This window comes from Magallana gigas, chromosome 5, assembly GCF_963853765.1.
Source record: "Magallana gigas chromosome 5, xbMagGiga1.1, whole genome shotgun sequence".
Lineage (NCBI taxonomy): Eukaryota > Metazoa > Mollusca > Bivalvia > Ostreida > Ostreidae > Magallana > Magallana gigas.
In genome coordinates, this window is record NC_088857.1 from 51,723,590 (window position 1) to 51,738,534 (window position 14,945).

General features: G+C 33.2%; 1 protein-coding gene across 2 annotated transcripts in view; it reads right to left on the reverse strand.

The window, feature by feature from the left end:
• Window positions 1-1,598: 1,598 nt before the first annotated feature.
• LOC105320575 (MAM and LDL-receptor class A domain-containing protein 1) overlaps window positions 1,599-14,945 on the reverse strand; it is a 51,267-nt gene continuing 37,920 nt past the window's right edge. For both annotated transcript variants that reach the window (XM_034446666.2, XM_034446648.2), the window contains exons 36-42: window positions 14,047-14,216; window positions 11,014-11,095; window positions 6,601-6,701; window positions 5,866-5,995; window positions 4,709-4,869; window positions 2,059-2,140; window positions 1,599-1,805 (exon numbers count right to left, since the gene is read on the reverse strand). In XM_034446666.2, the coding sequence (XP_034302557.2) occupies window positions 1,786-1,805; window positions 2,059-2,140; window positions 4,709-4,869; window positions 5,866-5,995; window positions 6,601-6,701; window positions 11,014-11,095; window positions 14,047-14,216 (746 nt within the window). In that variant the 3' untranslated portion in view covers window positions 1,599-1,785. The remainder of the gene's footprint in view (window positions 1,806-2,058; window positions 2,141-4,708; window positions 4,870-5,865; window positions 5,996-6,600; window positions 6,702-11,013; window positions 11,096-14,046; window positions 14,217-14,945) is intronic.

Here is a 14,945-nt window from a genome sequence, read left to right on the forward strand (position 1 = left end):
CAGGATTTTGGAGAAAATTAATGAAGCTGCATTGAAAATATAACAGTCAAATTATATATAATAAACCATTTTGATGCTGTAAATACCTTTCGTCTAAAAATTTAATTCATATTAATGAAGAATTCGACACTTTCTCCAGCAACGTTAAATTTTTCACTCGCTTCGAGTCAAACACTCGGAACTATCGGGATTTTTCATATTAAATACACTTAGTTAGAGTTATCTCCTGTATTTCCTTTGATGAACAGAATATATTATATGACAAATTTTCAGTTAAAATTTACACGTATTTGTAATATCGTTTCTGAGTTTATCCATGTAAATGTGATATTGTGGAAACAAAAACTAAAGAGCCTCCCGTGATTTAGCGTGAATGTCATGCGCATGCGCAAGGTTGTAAAATCCGAAAAATCCATATGATTTTCGGATTTTTTAAATGAATTTTGTTGATTATTAATTAGCAAAGCTTGATTGCGAAAAAATAAAACAAATTGGTAATCTTCAAGTGCCAATAATGTTTAGAATATATACCTTTCCGATTTCTCGGTATTAAAGCCCCAAAAGTAGAGTCTATTATTTTTATATAGTAGTATAGATGCTTTAGGAATGTATTTCTAGTGATCAAGTGAAATTTGAGAGCCAGTTGTAGATCTAGAGTCATACGCAAGATACAAGGCTCACAATTCCTTGTCATGTAAACAAGGCTCGTGCTCTGTTTTTGTTTACATAGGTTCAATATACCAGTAAAAAATCTTTTTAAAGTTGATTTGTCTGTCTACTTATTCATTTTAAGCATAAAAAACATTTCATTACGTTTAACACATTCATTTTAGGTCTAAAATCGGAATTTTCACTTCAACATTCAAAATGTAAACAAAAGCCTTGTTTACATAGCAAAGAAATGCAAGCTCTGTAACCCGCTTAAAAATCAACAAATGGCACTCAAATTTTAAATGACTATTAAAAATGCCCTAGTAAAGCTTTGTAAACATTAGAACGGGAAAACAATTTTTGACCAAAATCGTGACCATTCCCCTTTAAGAAGTCTGCGCCTTATATTGGGGTTGTAAGGACAACGGGGTGAAAGAGAAATAAGGCGAACAGTGCCTATTTACGAGCAGTTTTCAGTTTTCATGTTCATAGAATCTCAGGTTATAATTTAAACTCTACATGTAGCTTCAGTTGCCAAATATTAAATTGTAAACTTTTGGGAAAAAGAGACCTAGAGGTCCCTAATGGTCAATTTCATTTATAATATGTATCTATATTTTATAATAAATTTTATTACAAGGAAAAATGTAATTCTTACGAGTTAATTGTGTCGTTATTACGAGTTTATTATCTCATTAAAACGAGATCCTTTCTTGTTGTTAAGAGATCTTTTCTCGTAGTAATGAGACAATTAACTCGTAATAACAAGACAATTAACTCGTAAAAATTAAATTTTTCTTCGTAATAACGAAATCTTTTCTCGTAATTACGCGATAAAAATAGTTTTTTGTGTGGCCCTATTTGTCTTTCGTAGTTAATCCCTAATTGAGTTTTAAAAAAGGTCATATCCTGAACTAAGACAATTGAAAACAAAAACAATAACGAAATTCGTCAATAAATATCTTATTATCATTGAATGCTGTTTCAAGCAAGAACATCACAGAAACTATTCATAACAAGTTGATTTAATAAGTTCTGTAACATCTTGGCGAGATCACGCAATTTGTATCATGTCCAATTGTCGAATGCCGGGTCCAACAGAAGATTTTGAGATAGAGTAACGTTGTTAATAGTTCAGGTAGGTAGGGGGACGGCTGAAAAAGAAACAAAGCCATCATCAAACTAAATAAGTCTAAACGAATAAAAAAAATTATACCAGTTTTTTGCATTGACGAATCAAATTATCAAGAAATATTCTTTCATTTTTATTTGGATGTTTTTTAATATGAGTATAAAATGCACAAGCTTTTTAAATGTTTGACAGCATGTAGTATGCATTAGGTAAGTTAGAGATCACAAAACTACAGGGTGCTTCGTAGGTGTTTGGTGTTTTAAACTCAAACTTACCACATTCACCCTCATAAAGTTGTATGTTATCAATAGCTACCTCACTCTGGAAACCACATCCTCGGGTGGCTGTAAACTGCAACTAAAAATTCAAATAACTTTTATTTGAAAATGAATTTTTGCTTAATCAATACATCAGAATAACACTTTGGAACGTATGTGCAGGGGCTGCTTTTAGAGGGACAAAGAAATATAATATGCACTTATATTTCTGCCAACATTGAAAATATTTATTATATTAGAAAAGATTGTATAATTGCTTTTAATTACAATCATATCAAGAAACTTAAAAATAGTCAAATCCACACTTTAAAAAAGCTGTTTCACTTCGTGGGGTCAACCCAAAGGTTAAAAGGGAAAAACCAAACTTTCTCCTCCTTTATGCAACAAACACTTTCGGCGACCTTTGATGAAATCTCTTTGAATTTAATTGATTCCCTCGATGTGTGGGTTGTCCCGAAACCGATTTTGGATGTCAAATGACAATTTAAAAACCTCTAATTTACAAAGGCTATTTGGATAAATCAATGTGGTTTGTCTAAAGATGGCGGTCAAGGGACATAACTTTTGTAAGGTGTGTGGTCTATTTAACAACATAAATTAAGACAAAAGGCTTTCAGGCTTTGACGCTAACCCGAGTACCATAACCCAGGAAGTCTTATGTTTGCATTTAAGCTTTTATTTTGAAAGTCTCGTTTATAAAAGTGGATAAAAAGGGACAAAAAGGTCAAAAGTACAAGAAATCTAGCATTATTTATACCCTAGCTCCAGAAGCCAAAAGTTGTAACATTTTTGATAAAAAAGAGCTGAGGACTTTTAATACTCACTTTTGAAAAAAAAACCTATTCACAGTTTCATTTATAATGCACACAATATGCAAACAGTTTATTGCTACACACATATGATGCAACGGAGAATAAGTAAGTTTCCTAAAATCGAAACACATATTTAATTTAATATGAGCAAGTTACAATTTACTGCAAGATAAAGTGCCTCAAGTGACCTAAAATATATTTTCACTATAAATGACTTTATTTGTCTGCCCCCTCTTCAAAAATGTTCATGGACACTGAATTTCAGATTCAAATATAAAAAGAACATTATAGACAAAATAACAATGCATTTAGTTTATCTCCCCCTGGTGTAAAGAAAAGAAAAATAACTACATTCTCATTATGTGGCCATATTAAACATATTGCAAACAAAAGTCTTTACATAGATAATTAGCATGTTCGAGTAAATGTTCTAATAAACATCTCTCTTTACTAAAATTCTTCCAGTAGAGAAGGAGAAACTTTAAGAGTACTGTACAACAATAAACTCTAGAAGCGGTGTGAACCAGACGTGGATACGAAAAAACTTTTAAAAAATTATTAGAAACTTTGTGGTCACAAAATCTTACCAAATCCAATAATATCAAAACGTACGTTTTTTCAACGCTTTATAGAACCATTCCTCATGTCAAATTAAAATCTAGGCTTTTTGATATCATCGACAGTTGTTTCTTCAATAAAAATGGAAATCGTAAAAATGCGTACTTTGTCATTGGAAATCTTCAAAATTATTTTGTTAAAATCCATTCTGATTGCACACACAAGTACTCCAAAGTTGACTTAAAAAGATGTTTGAGTTTCTGATAGACAACATCTATGTAGTTTTTGGAAACTGTTGGAACACTAAGTTCCAACAGTCGGTTAGAATTCCCATGGGTACCAATTGTGCCCCATTGTTAGCAGACCTATTTTTGTGTTCTTATGAAGCAGAATTTATGCAAAAACTTAACCGTGAATAAAATAAATAACTCGCTGTGGCCTTCTTCTCAACATTCAGGTATATCGACGACGTATTATCAATTGTTATTTCCATACTTACGTCGACTCACTATATATCCCAGTGAACTTGAAATAAAAGATACCACAGAGTCTGCGTCATCTGTTTCATATTTGGATATTATACTGGAAACGGACATTGATGGTAACCTAACAACAAATTTTTATGATAAACGCGATGACTTCAATGTTTCTATTGTCAACTTTCCTTACCTATTTAGCAACATGCCTTCATCACCTGCATATGGTATTTTGTCCCTCAGTTAATTCAATACACAAGGGCATGCTCTTCGTATGAACATATTCTAAGACAAGGGAAGCTACTCACAAACAAGTGGATAAAACAGGACTATCAACAGTCTCGTTTGAAGTAATCTTTTCGTAAGTTCTATGGTCAATACAACGACCTTGTCAGCAAATACAATCTTCCACTGGGTCGCACGCTGACTGACGTTTATCATACTGTATATTAGACCATAAATAATCACCTAATTGATAAGGAATTTTCCGTTTTTTCCCGATAACGACAAAGAGCACACGGCGGGTGTGACTGGTCAGCAGAGGAAGCTCACTCCTCTTAGGCACCTGGTCCTACCTTTTTAGAGGTCCTTGTTCTTCTGCTTTGGATTTGTATTTCGTTTTGTCGATTTTTTCAGATGGTTCACAGTTTGTTATTGTAAATTTTCATGTTACATTCTCACTTACCATTTCAACAACTGTACTGACCAGGCATTGCTTAACACACTATTACACTCTTACATACCATTGAAACAACTGTACTGCCCTGACGTTGTTTATCATATTGTTACATTATCACTTACCATTTGAACAGCCGAACTATTCAAATTCAATTCAGCTTTGTTCCACTTATTTCCTTTGTCACCAAACTCGTAAAAAACAGTCGTATTTTGGAGAAGCACTTCCAGCGAACCCATGTGTCTTCCAAACATATGGTATTCAAACGTCAGGCACATTTTCCCATCTAAAAGGCATATGAAATCCCTATTTACTCTCTTTAAAATATTTTTTTTAATTACGTGACCACTAGTTTCTCAATTTGGTACAATTTCAAAGATTGAAGAAATCACTTTGAAACACATGTAGGAATAAACATACGAACACGAAAGTAAAGATATATTTAAGTAAGATAAATACAGTGTTTACTTTTACAGGTTGGGCATAGCATATTGACTTTTAATCCAGTGAGGTGACAAAATCATATATGCTTTGGCATAAATGGAAGACAATATTTATCAGTTATATGCTTTGTCATTGTGCTTTTTTATTTTCCACTCATAAACTCCTCTGAAAAACTACAGAAATTCATAAATAAGTGAAGAAGTCCGATGGGTTTTTTTTTCATTGTTATGTCTTCTTTTTAACCAAGAAATTGGAAAAATCGGTCATGTGATTCATGTTTGTGCAAAACGTCCTTGCCATTTTTAATCATGTTCTGCAATTTGGTGCTAAAAAGGGAGCGATTTAAAACAGTAATCTTAGCTATTTAATAAAACAAATTTGTCATTCAATATGCCTATACATTCAAATTGTATTATAAATAGAATATTGAAATAAAACTACTACTGGATACAGAGAAATATTCGCCCTTTTATTTCGTTCCTTTTTCCTTGTTGTCAGCGGGCGAATTTTATACATGCGAATTCCAGTCCTCAGATTATTTCTTTTTAAACACAACTATGTCTGGGCGAATTTAAGACGTGGTGAAACTGTTTGCAAGCGAAAATGTGCGATAAAAACACGGGGCGAAAATGACAATGTATACAGTTTCCTACAATTTTACCATGGATCTGCTTTATTCAAATGTCTTTTGTATCAGGTACTTTCATATATTCAAATATCTACTGTATGAAGTATTTCAATTTTATACGTTGGACCTAGCTGAGAAGAAAATTTATGGTTCTTGGCTATTGAGAGTACAATATCTGGCTTCAGAGCGGCTGAAACATGCGTTATTTACCTGCCGGAACTGGAACAAATCTTTCTAATGTAGCTATGTCACCTTTCCTTCTTCCGATAGTTTCAACGAAAGCATAAACGTTTCCTTCAGCTGCCCTTGAGGGACCTGTACCACCTGAAGATGTTGGGCGCTATTGGATAGAAATTTTGCATGAAATTTTAAAGCTTCTCATTTATTTTGAATTAATATTAAGCTTTTGTAACATATTTAGTATAATTGCTAATCAAAAATTATCTAAAACTGCTGTAAGTTTCATTTATTTTAACAAGGACAATTTCAATTTGACTTATTTTGTGTGTCTCGTGATACAATCTCCATCACTTTTAGCTGATTTCCTTAATATGAATACCTTTCAGCGCAAAAATTTTAAAATCGATATACTGCATTAATTGTAAGATTTCTTCTTTCTCAAGCCTATTTTTATTTATGGGGAAATCTGACAATATATATCCATTCGAAACTTTACGCAACTCATCGCACATTTTTTTTTCAACATTATCATCCAGGTACTTTTCATGTCCTTTGCAATGCAAAATCCCTGTAGAATGTTTAATCTAAAGTTGTTTTATGGAAGCTGAAGCGATTAAATGGCGTTCCAATGAAAAAAAAAATAGTAGACTTTTTTAATCTTGGGAATTAATATAGCTCGGCATAATGGTTTAGATAAACGAAATCTAAGCAAAAAATGCTGGAGGCAGAATTTAGGGGCAAATTAAAGTATTTCATTGGTCTTACATCATTAACTTTCCAATCAAAGTCGTCGAATGTCTTATCGTTCTTCAGGAAACAATCCTGAATGTTTAGAGTTTCAAATGTGCAGCTCACTGGGAGGGAAACTTCAAAGAAAATAACAAAGGTTTGAAAGTTTAAAAGACCAGACGATCAAATATTAGTCTTAAACATGCATCATACTAGTAGTTCATGACCAATGTAAAAATGCTACTGAAAAAATAATCAGTATGAAGAAAAACGTGTAACATAGAAAATATCATATGAGCATAATGTTGTTTTAGATATGCATTTAAAGAAATAGATGTTATGGTTAATGTCATGATTTACTCTTCGAAAAATCACGAGCCAAATAATCTAATAGCATTCATATTTTTTTACAATAAGGTCTTTAAAAGTAAACGCTATTGTAAATATAAAGTTAATGTCAAAATATTGATCAACAATTTTTAAATCTTTATAACCGCTAAAAAAAGATTAAACATATTAAAGAGAGAAGAGCGTACAAAAGTCTCCGCACCTAGGATATTAAATATAGCCCGACTATTGCGCTACACAATACGAATTTTACAATATTGGTTTGACTTTTACATAACGTTTTAATTATCTGGTTTTGGTTTTGCTCTACGTTAATCTTGAAAACCATGTCATCAGTAAGCAATCAGATTGGTAATTTATGTATGAATAAAAGATTTAAATAATTGAAGTTCGGAAATTCGATAGCGTAAAAATAGATGAAAAATGACATCTATCAATTAAATAACAGAGGTATTCTTAGTTACACCGCCAATTTGAGATAAACATGTACTTTTTATAGGGGGCAAGTTGAAGTTTTAAAAAGGGGGAATGAATAAAAATGACAAATCAAATAATTTCTCAAATTTCAATTTGAATTTGATGAATCATTTAATTAGTGAATTCATAGTGGCCCTTACCTTCGTATCACATAATCGATCATACTTAATTTTCTCTATATAGAGATATAACAACATGCAAATTGAATATAAAATCCTGCGATGGATAGTTATGATAGTGCCAAGGTGGCATTTTTTTCTCCTGTCTAAGCTGCATGATTCGAAAAATTCATATGATAGACCATTGCTTAAAGAGTTTAAAACCACATTTGTTATTTATGTGTCTCACCTGTCATGTGAGATTTACCTTTAAAATTAATTCTGACATGAACATAAGTATATAGTTACATTGTATAGATAAACCTGTAAATTTTTATTTAATACACTAATGTACATGTACGTATGCATATTACACCCTAGAAAAGTTACAATGTAATTAAAATAGTGGTGGTATATAAAATATGTGTAATTTTTTTTTAAAATAGAAAGAAATTTTAAAGATACAAAACAAAAGTGAGATATATGGACGTTACAAACGTTGAAATATAACGTTCTAATCAGTTTCAAACAGATGATAACTAACAATATTACTTATTAGGTTTGTTACTGACTGTTTAAAGAAATTTGTGGGGTCGGTAAATTCCATAGAAGGCGAGACGGATCCGAGCCTTCTATGGACCTAATAAGTGTTTTGTTTTGTCGAGGACCTAAAGTTTGATATGTAAACAAACGTTTGTGTAGAAAATCAGTTCAAATAACGTTACGTCCGCCATGTTGCGCTATAAATTTTGACGCTTGCCTTTTTAAGAAATTTGTAAGGCAGCCACGTGACGCGTTTCGTCCAATGACGTCGCGACATTCTAGTCCGAGGCAAAACAACAGTTTTTGGGAGATTATGGATTTCATAATGATATCAACATTTACCCTTGATATTTTTATTTTACTTTGCAGAATATATTGCTTTGTCAAGAGAATATGTATAACCCTTTTATCAAACTTTCTGAAAAGGAGAGAATATTTATTAAAATTCATTTGTAAACCAAAGATATCTACCATCAATTTCTCTCAATCAATCCATATTTCTTTCACTAAATAACAGTAAAAAAAATGTTCTATTGTCTCCTGGGTCTGTTGACAGAAGTAACACAATGAAGAATTTACTATCTCTACTCTATGTAGATAATGATTGGTTGCTAAGATCCACTGCAATAGCTGGTATTCAAGAAATTTCGATACTTTGTGTGCACTTAAAGGACAGACTGTAAATTTCCTCCATTGAATTTGAGTTAATTCCATTTTTGAAATCCATTTTGTTTCAGATTTATGATAAGTTTTTTTTTCATGATAAGGAGGTTGTACATGTTTCTAAAACAACTCTAACATCTACATAATATTTCCTCTGTATTTGGGTGACCAAAACAATAACTCTTAGTTAACGGTTTATTTGATAGTTTCACATAGTTTTGTAATCCTTTTGTTAAACCAAGATATTCAACAAACTTTTTAAGTTATATCTGTTTTTGAACTAAACATCTGATGTCATTTTAATACAGATCCCACATGTGTATAAAACCAACTTCAGATTTTCAAAAATGGATTTTTACGAAACAACATCTTAAGCGCGTGCAAAAATGCCATCCAGACAATTGCTTTGTTATAAGGCACATCTTTATAATTTTAACACAAATTTTAAAGAAACAAAGAATGCAAGAAAAATTACGAAATTTACCAGTTTTTTGCATCGACAAATCAAATTATCAAAAATTATTCCTTCATTTTTTTTTACTTTTTTATAATACGAGTATTCAAGAGGCCAATTGGCCATAATGGTCACATGAGTAGCATATAATCCATACACAAACTTTTCTCGAGGAGTCTCATATATGCATTTAATTAATTAGGTTTCATTCTGCAGTAGAAAAATTATATAAATTTGTAATGACGACCACCTCCCTGCATGAAATCTTTCAAGAAGAACTGTGAAACCAATAATTTTGGCGAAAAAATTAAAGATTGTTCTGCAAAATCATGAATTCAGTTTTCCTTACAGTGTGTGGGAGTAAAGAAGATAATTGTTTAACACTATACATGCATGTATTAACACCTATACATCCATTTTGGCCCCGCCCTAGAGTCAAAATCCACACTCCAGGGGACATGAAAAATAAAATTTCAGTAGAGGACTTCCTGGTAAACATAATTGTAAGTCAGTTTTTTATACAGATGTGTGAGAATAGAGAAGAAAAATTTTAAACATTATATGCATTAACACTATATTGCCATACTGCAGCCCCCTCATGTCCTGAACCCCTGGCCCAGAGGCCATGAATTTCGCAATTTAGGTAGAGGAGTTAGTGGACATCATAACCATGTATTCAGTTTTTGCCCACATGTGTGGGAGTAGAGAAGAAGATTTTTTAAGATTTAAAACATTTTTACTATATGGCCATATTGGCCCTACCCTAGAGCCTGAACCCCTAATAAGGGGTAATGAATTTAACAATTTAAGTAGAGAGCCTCACGGACATCATAATCATGCCTTTAGTTTTTAACAAAGATATATGGAAGTAGAGAAGAAGAGTTTCTAAGATTTAATTGATTTTAACTATATGGCCATCTTGGCCCCAATTTTAGTAGAGGGCCTCATGGACATCATAATCATGCATTTAGTTTTTTAACAAATATATGGGAGTAGAGAAGAAGATTTTCTAAGATTTAATACATTTTAACTTTATGGCCATATTGGCCCCACCCTAAAGCCTGAACCCCTGACACAGGGGTCATGAATTTCACAATTTAAGGTAGAGGGCTTCATGGACATCATAATCATGCAATTAGTTTTTAACAAATATTTATGGGAGTATAGAAAAAGATTTTTAAGATTTAAAACATTTTAACTATATGGCCATATTGGCCCACCCTAGAACCTGAACCCCTGGCACAGGGGTCATGAATTTCACAATTTAGGTAGAGGATTCATGGACATCATAATCATGCATTTAGACTTTAACAAATATATATAGTAAAAAAGAAGAAGATTTCCTAAGATTAAATACATTTTTACTATATGACCATTTTGGCCCCACCCTAGACCCAGAGCCCCTGACCCAGGGGCCATAAATTTCACAATTTTGGTAGAGGGCCTCATGGACATCATAACTATGCAACCAGTTATTTCCTCACATGTGTGGGAGTAGAGAAGAAGATTTTTCACAAATTGTCTTTTTTTTGCATATTTGGCCCCACATGTGGCGCCCTGGGGGTGGTAGAGCCATGGATTTCACAATTTAGATTCCTCTTACCATGGAGATGCCTCACACTAAAAACGGTAATCAGCCTTGTAGTTTTTAAGAAGAAGTTAAAAATGTAAAATTGTTAACGCACGACGGACGACGCACGACGACGGACAAAAACGTATAGCAAAAGGTCACCTGTGTTTACTTATGTGACCTAAAAAAGCTCAAGCTGTTTAAATGTTTAACATCATGAAGTATGCATAAAATAAGATAAAGATTACAAAACTACACATACCTGTAGGTGTTTGGTGTTTTAAACTCAAACTTACCACATTCACCCTCATAAAGTTGTATGTTATCAATAGCTACCTCACTCTGGAAACCACATCCTCGGGTGGCTGTAAACTGCAACTAAAAATTCAAATAACTTTTATTTGAAAATGAATGTTTAATCAATGCACCGGAATAACACTTTGGAACGTATATGCAGGGCCTGCTTCTAGAGGGATAATCAAAAATATAAAAAGCACTTGTACCTTTGCCAACATTGAAAATGTGCATTAGAAAAGATTATATAATGGCTTTTAATCATATCATGAAACTTGAAAATAGTCCAATTAACACTTACAAAGGTTGTTTCACTTTGCGGTGTCAACCCAAAGGTTAAAAGGGAACACCCCAACTTTCCCCTCCTTTATGCAACAAAAACTTTTGGCGTCATTTCTTGAAATCTCTTTGAATTTCCTCGATGTGTAGGTTGTCCCGAAACCGATTTTGTGATGTCAAATGACAATTTAGAAATATTTAATTCACAAAAGCTATTTGGATGAATCAATGTGGTTTGTCTAAAGATGGCGGTCAAGGGATATAACTTTTGTAAAGTCTATTTAACAACATAAATTAAGACAAGAGGCTCACGGGTTTTGGCGCTCATCTGAGTACCATAACCCCTAGAAAAAAACTTTCCAGGGAGTCATATTTGTATTTTTAGCTTTTATTTGCGGTGTAATTCATTAAAGGGGGATAAAGAAGGGACAGGAAGGCCGAAAGTAGGAGAAATCTAGGATTATTTATAACCTAGCTCCAGAAGCCAAAAGTTATAACCTTTTTAACTAAAAGAAACCTGCAGACCTTTAATAATCTTTAATTTAAACTTAATCACAGCTGGTTTATTCATAATGCACACAATATGAAACAAGAGGCCCATGGGCCACATCGCTCACCTGAGGAACAATAGGTATGATAAAATCAGCTTAATGGAGTCATAATACAAACAATCTGGACAATTTACAATAATACATGTAGATCCTGTATAAATAAAATCTATTTCCCCTCTGGATATTCTTATGTTTATAATCATTAGTCCCTTTTCTTAAAGGATGATTTTATAGTCATATCACATGTTGAGTATTGCAGTTCTCAAAAAGATCCCTAACAATTGTTTACATATGGGATATAAAGCTACATCAAACTCTGAACCTTCTTTTGAGGCTGAAGAATTGTCCTGGAGACAAAGTCTTAACAATTATAAAGAATCATCTGGCTTTTTAGTTTCTGAGAAGATTTTTGAAGATTTACTCAATATATTCCTATGTTAAACTAACACCCACCCCCCAATGTGGCCCCACACTAACCCCAGGGATCAGGATTTTCACAACTTTGAATCTTCATTACCTGAGGATGCTTCCACACAAGTTTCAGCTTTTCTGGCTGATTAGTTTCTGAGAGGAAGATTTTTAAAGATAAACTCAATATATTCCTATGTTAAACTTCGAGCCCCCATTGTGGCCCCACCCTACCCCTGGGGGTCATGAATTTCACAACTTTGAATCTACACTACCTGATGATGCTTCCATACAAGTGTCAGCTTTCCTGGCTGATTAGTTTCTGAGAAGAAGATTTTTAAAGATTTACTCTATATATTCCTATGTAAAACTTCGAGCCCCCATTGTGGCCCCACCCTACCCCTTGGGGTCATGAATTTCACAATTTTGAATCTACACTACCTGAGGATGCTTTCACACAAGTTTCAGCTTTCCTGGCTGATGAGTTTCTGAGAAGAAGATTTTTAAAGATTTACTCTATATATTCCTATGTAAAACTTCGACCCCCCATTGTGGCCCCACCCTACTCCCGGGGGTCATGAATTTCACAACTTTGAATCTACACTACCTGAGGATGCTTCCACACAAGTTTCAGCTTTCCTGGCTTTATGGTTCTTGAGAAGAAGATTTTTGAAAATTTCTCGAAATTTTTCATTAATTTCTTATTATCTCCCCTTGAAAACGGGTGTTACCCTTAATTTTCACAACTTTGAATTCCCTTTGCCTAAGGATGATTTGTGCCAAGTTTGGTTGAAATTGGCACAGTAGAGAAGATGTTGAAAATGTGAAAAGTTTACGGACAGACGGACGGACAGACGCACGGACAGACAGACGCACGGACGGACGACAGACAAAATGTGATCAGAATAGCTCACTTGAGCTTTCAGCTTAGGTGAGCTAAAAAGTTTATCGCTACAAATATATAATGCACCGGGAATTAAGTAGATTTCCTATCATCTAACACATATTTAATTTAATGCGACCAAGTAACAAGTCAATCCCCTCTTCAAAAATGTTCATGGACACTTATTTTCAGATTCAGATATGAAGAAAACATCAGTTACAAAATAACAATGCATTTAGTTTATCTTTCTCTGCTGTAAAAGAAAAGAAAAGAAAATATAATAACATTTTCATTTTTGGCCATATTAACCCTACCCAAGAGCCTAAGCCCCTGACATAGGGACAATTTGTAAATTTGCCCTAAGGTATTGTTAAAAATATTATTACATTCTCATTTACCATTGGAACAGCTGTACTGCCCCGGTATTGTATTATAGAAATAGTGCCTGTTTGGGAGGGTAACAGTTCGTTTTATTATACTTTCATGTTAAATACTGAAATCTGATTGGTTTAGACGCAGTTGATAATCCGTTCTATTACCCTCAGCATTAGCAACACACTTAGCAACGGGTAACACAACTTATAAAAGCAGTAAAAATTTCTCTAAAATTAAGACATTCAGTATAATAATATAAATAGTGCCTGTTTACTTCGCGTCGGTTGACAATGGTTTCCTCGGGGTGTCAATTTCAACTGTTACCCTCCCAAACAGGCACTATTTATATAGTGGTACCCGTTGCTACGTGTGTTGCTAACGCTGAAGGTAATAGAACGGATTATCAACTGCGTCTAAACCAATCAGATTTCAGTATTTAACATGAAAGTATAATAAAACACATTGTTACATTCTGACTTAACCATTAAAACATCTGTACTGCCGAAATATTGTTTAAACATTGTCACATTCATACTTACCATTGGAACAGCTGTACCGCTCAGGCCATTCAAGTTCAAGTCAGCTTTGTTCCACTTGTCTCCTTTTTGACCAAACTCGTAAAAAACAGTCGTGTTTCGGAAAAGCACTTCCAGCGAACCCATGTGTTTTCCAAACATATGGTATTCAAACGTCAGGCACATTTTCCCATCTAAAAAGCATATGGAATCCCTGTTCACTCTCTTTAAAACATTCTTTTGACATTAAAACCACACGTTTCTCAATTTGATACAATTTCAAAGATTGGCAGAAATCACTTTGAAATACATGTAGCATTAAAACATTCCGACAAAAAGTAAATATTTATTTTAATAAGATATTGTATATTACTTTTTTTACAGGTAGGGCAAAGACTAATTATGACTTTTAATGCTGTCATGTTTGCTTTGGCACAAATAGAAGACGAATTTAATCAGTAATATGCTTTGTCAATGTTTTTTTTTTCTCTCTCATAAACTTCTCTGAAAAACAATTGAAATCCATACACAAGGGAAGAGGTTCGATTTTTTTTCATAGGATGTCCATATTTTTACCGAGAAATTGGAAAATCTGCCATGTGATTTATTTAAAACATCTTCGAAAACGTGTATGTGCAAAACGTCTTTGCCATATCTAATCTTTTTTTTACAATTTGGTGATAAAAAGGGGGCAATTCAAAACAGTAATCTTAGTTATTTAATTCAACAAATTGGTGATTCATTATGCTTATACATTCAAACTGTATTATTAATAATATATTGAAATAAAATTACTATTGTATACTGAGAAATCTTCGCACTTTTTTCTTTTTCTCTCATTTTGCACTTGCTGTCAGCGGGCGAATTTAAGACACGGCGAATTCCAGTACCTCAGATAATTCTTTTTAAACAAAGCTGTGACT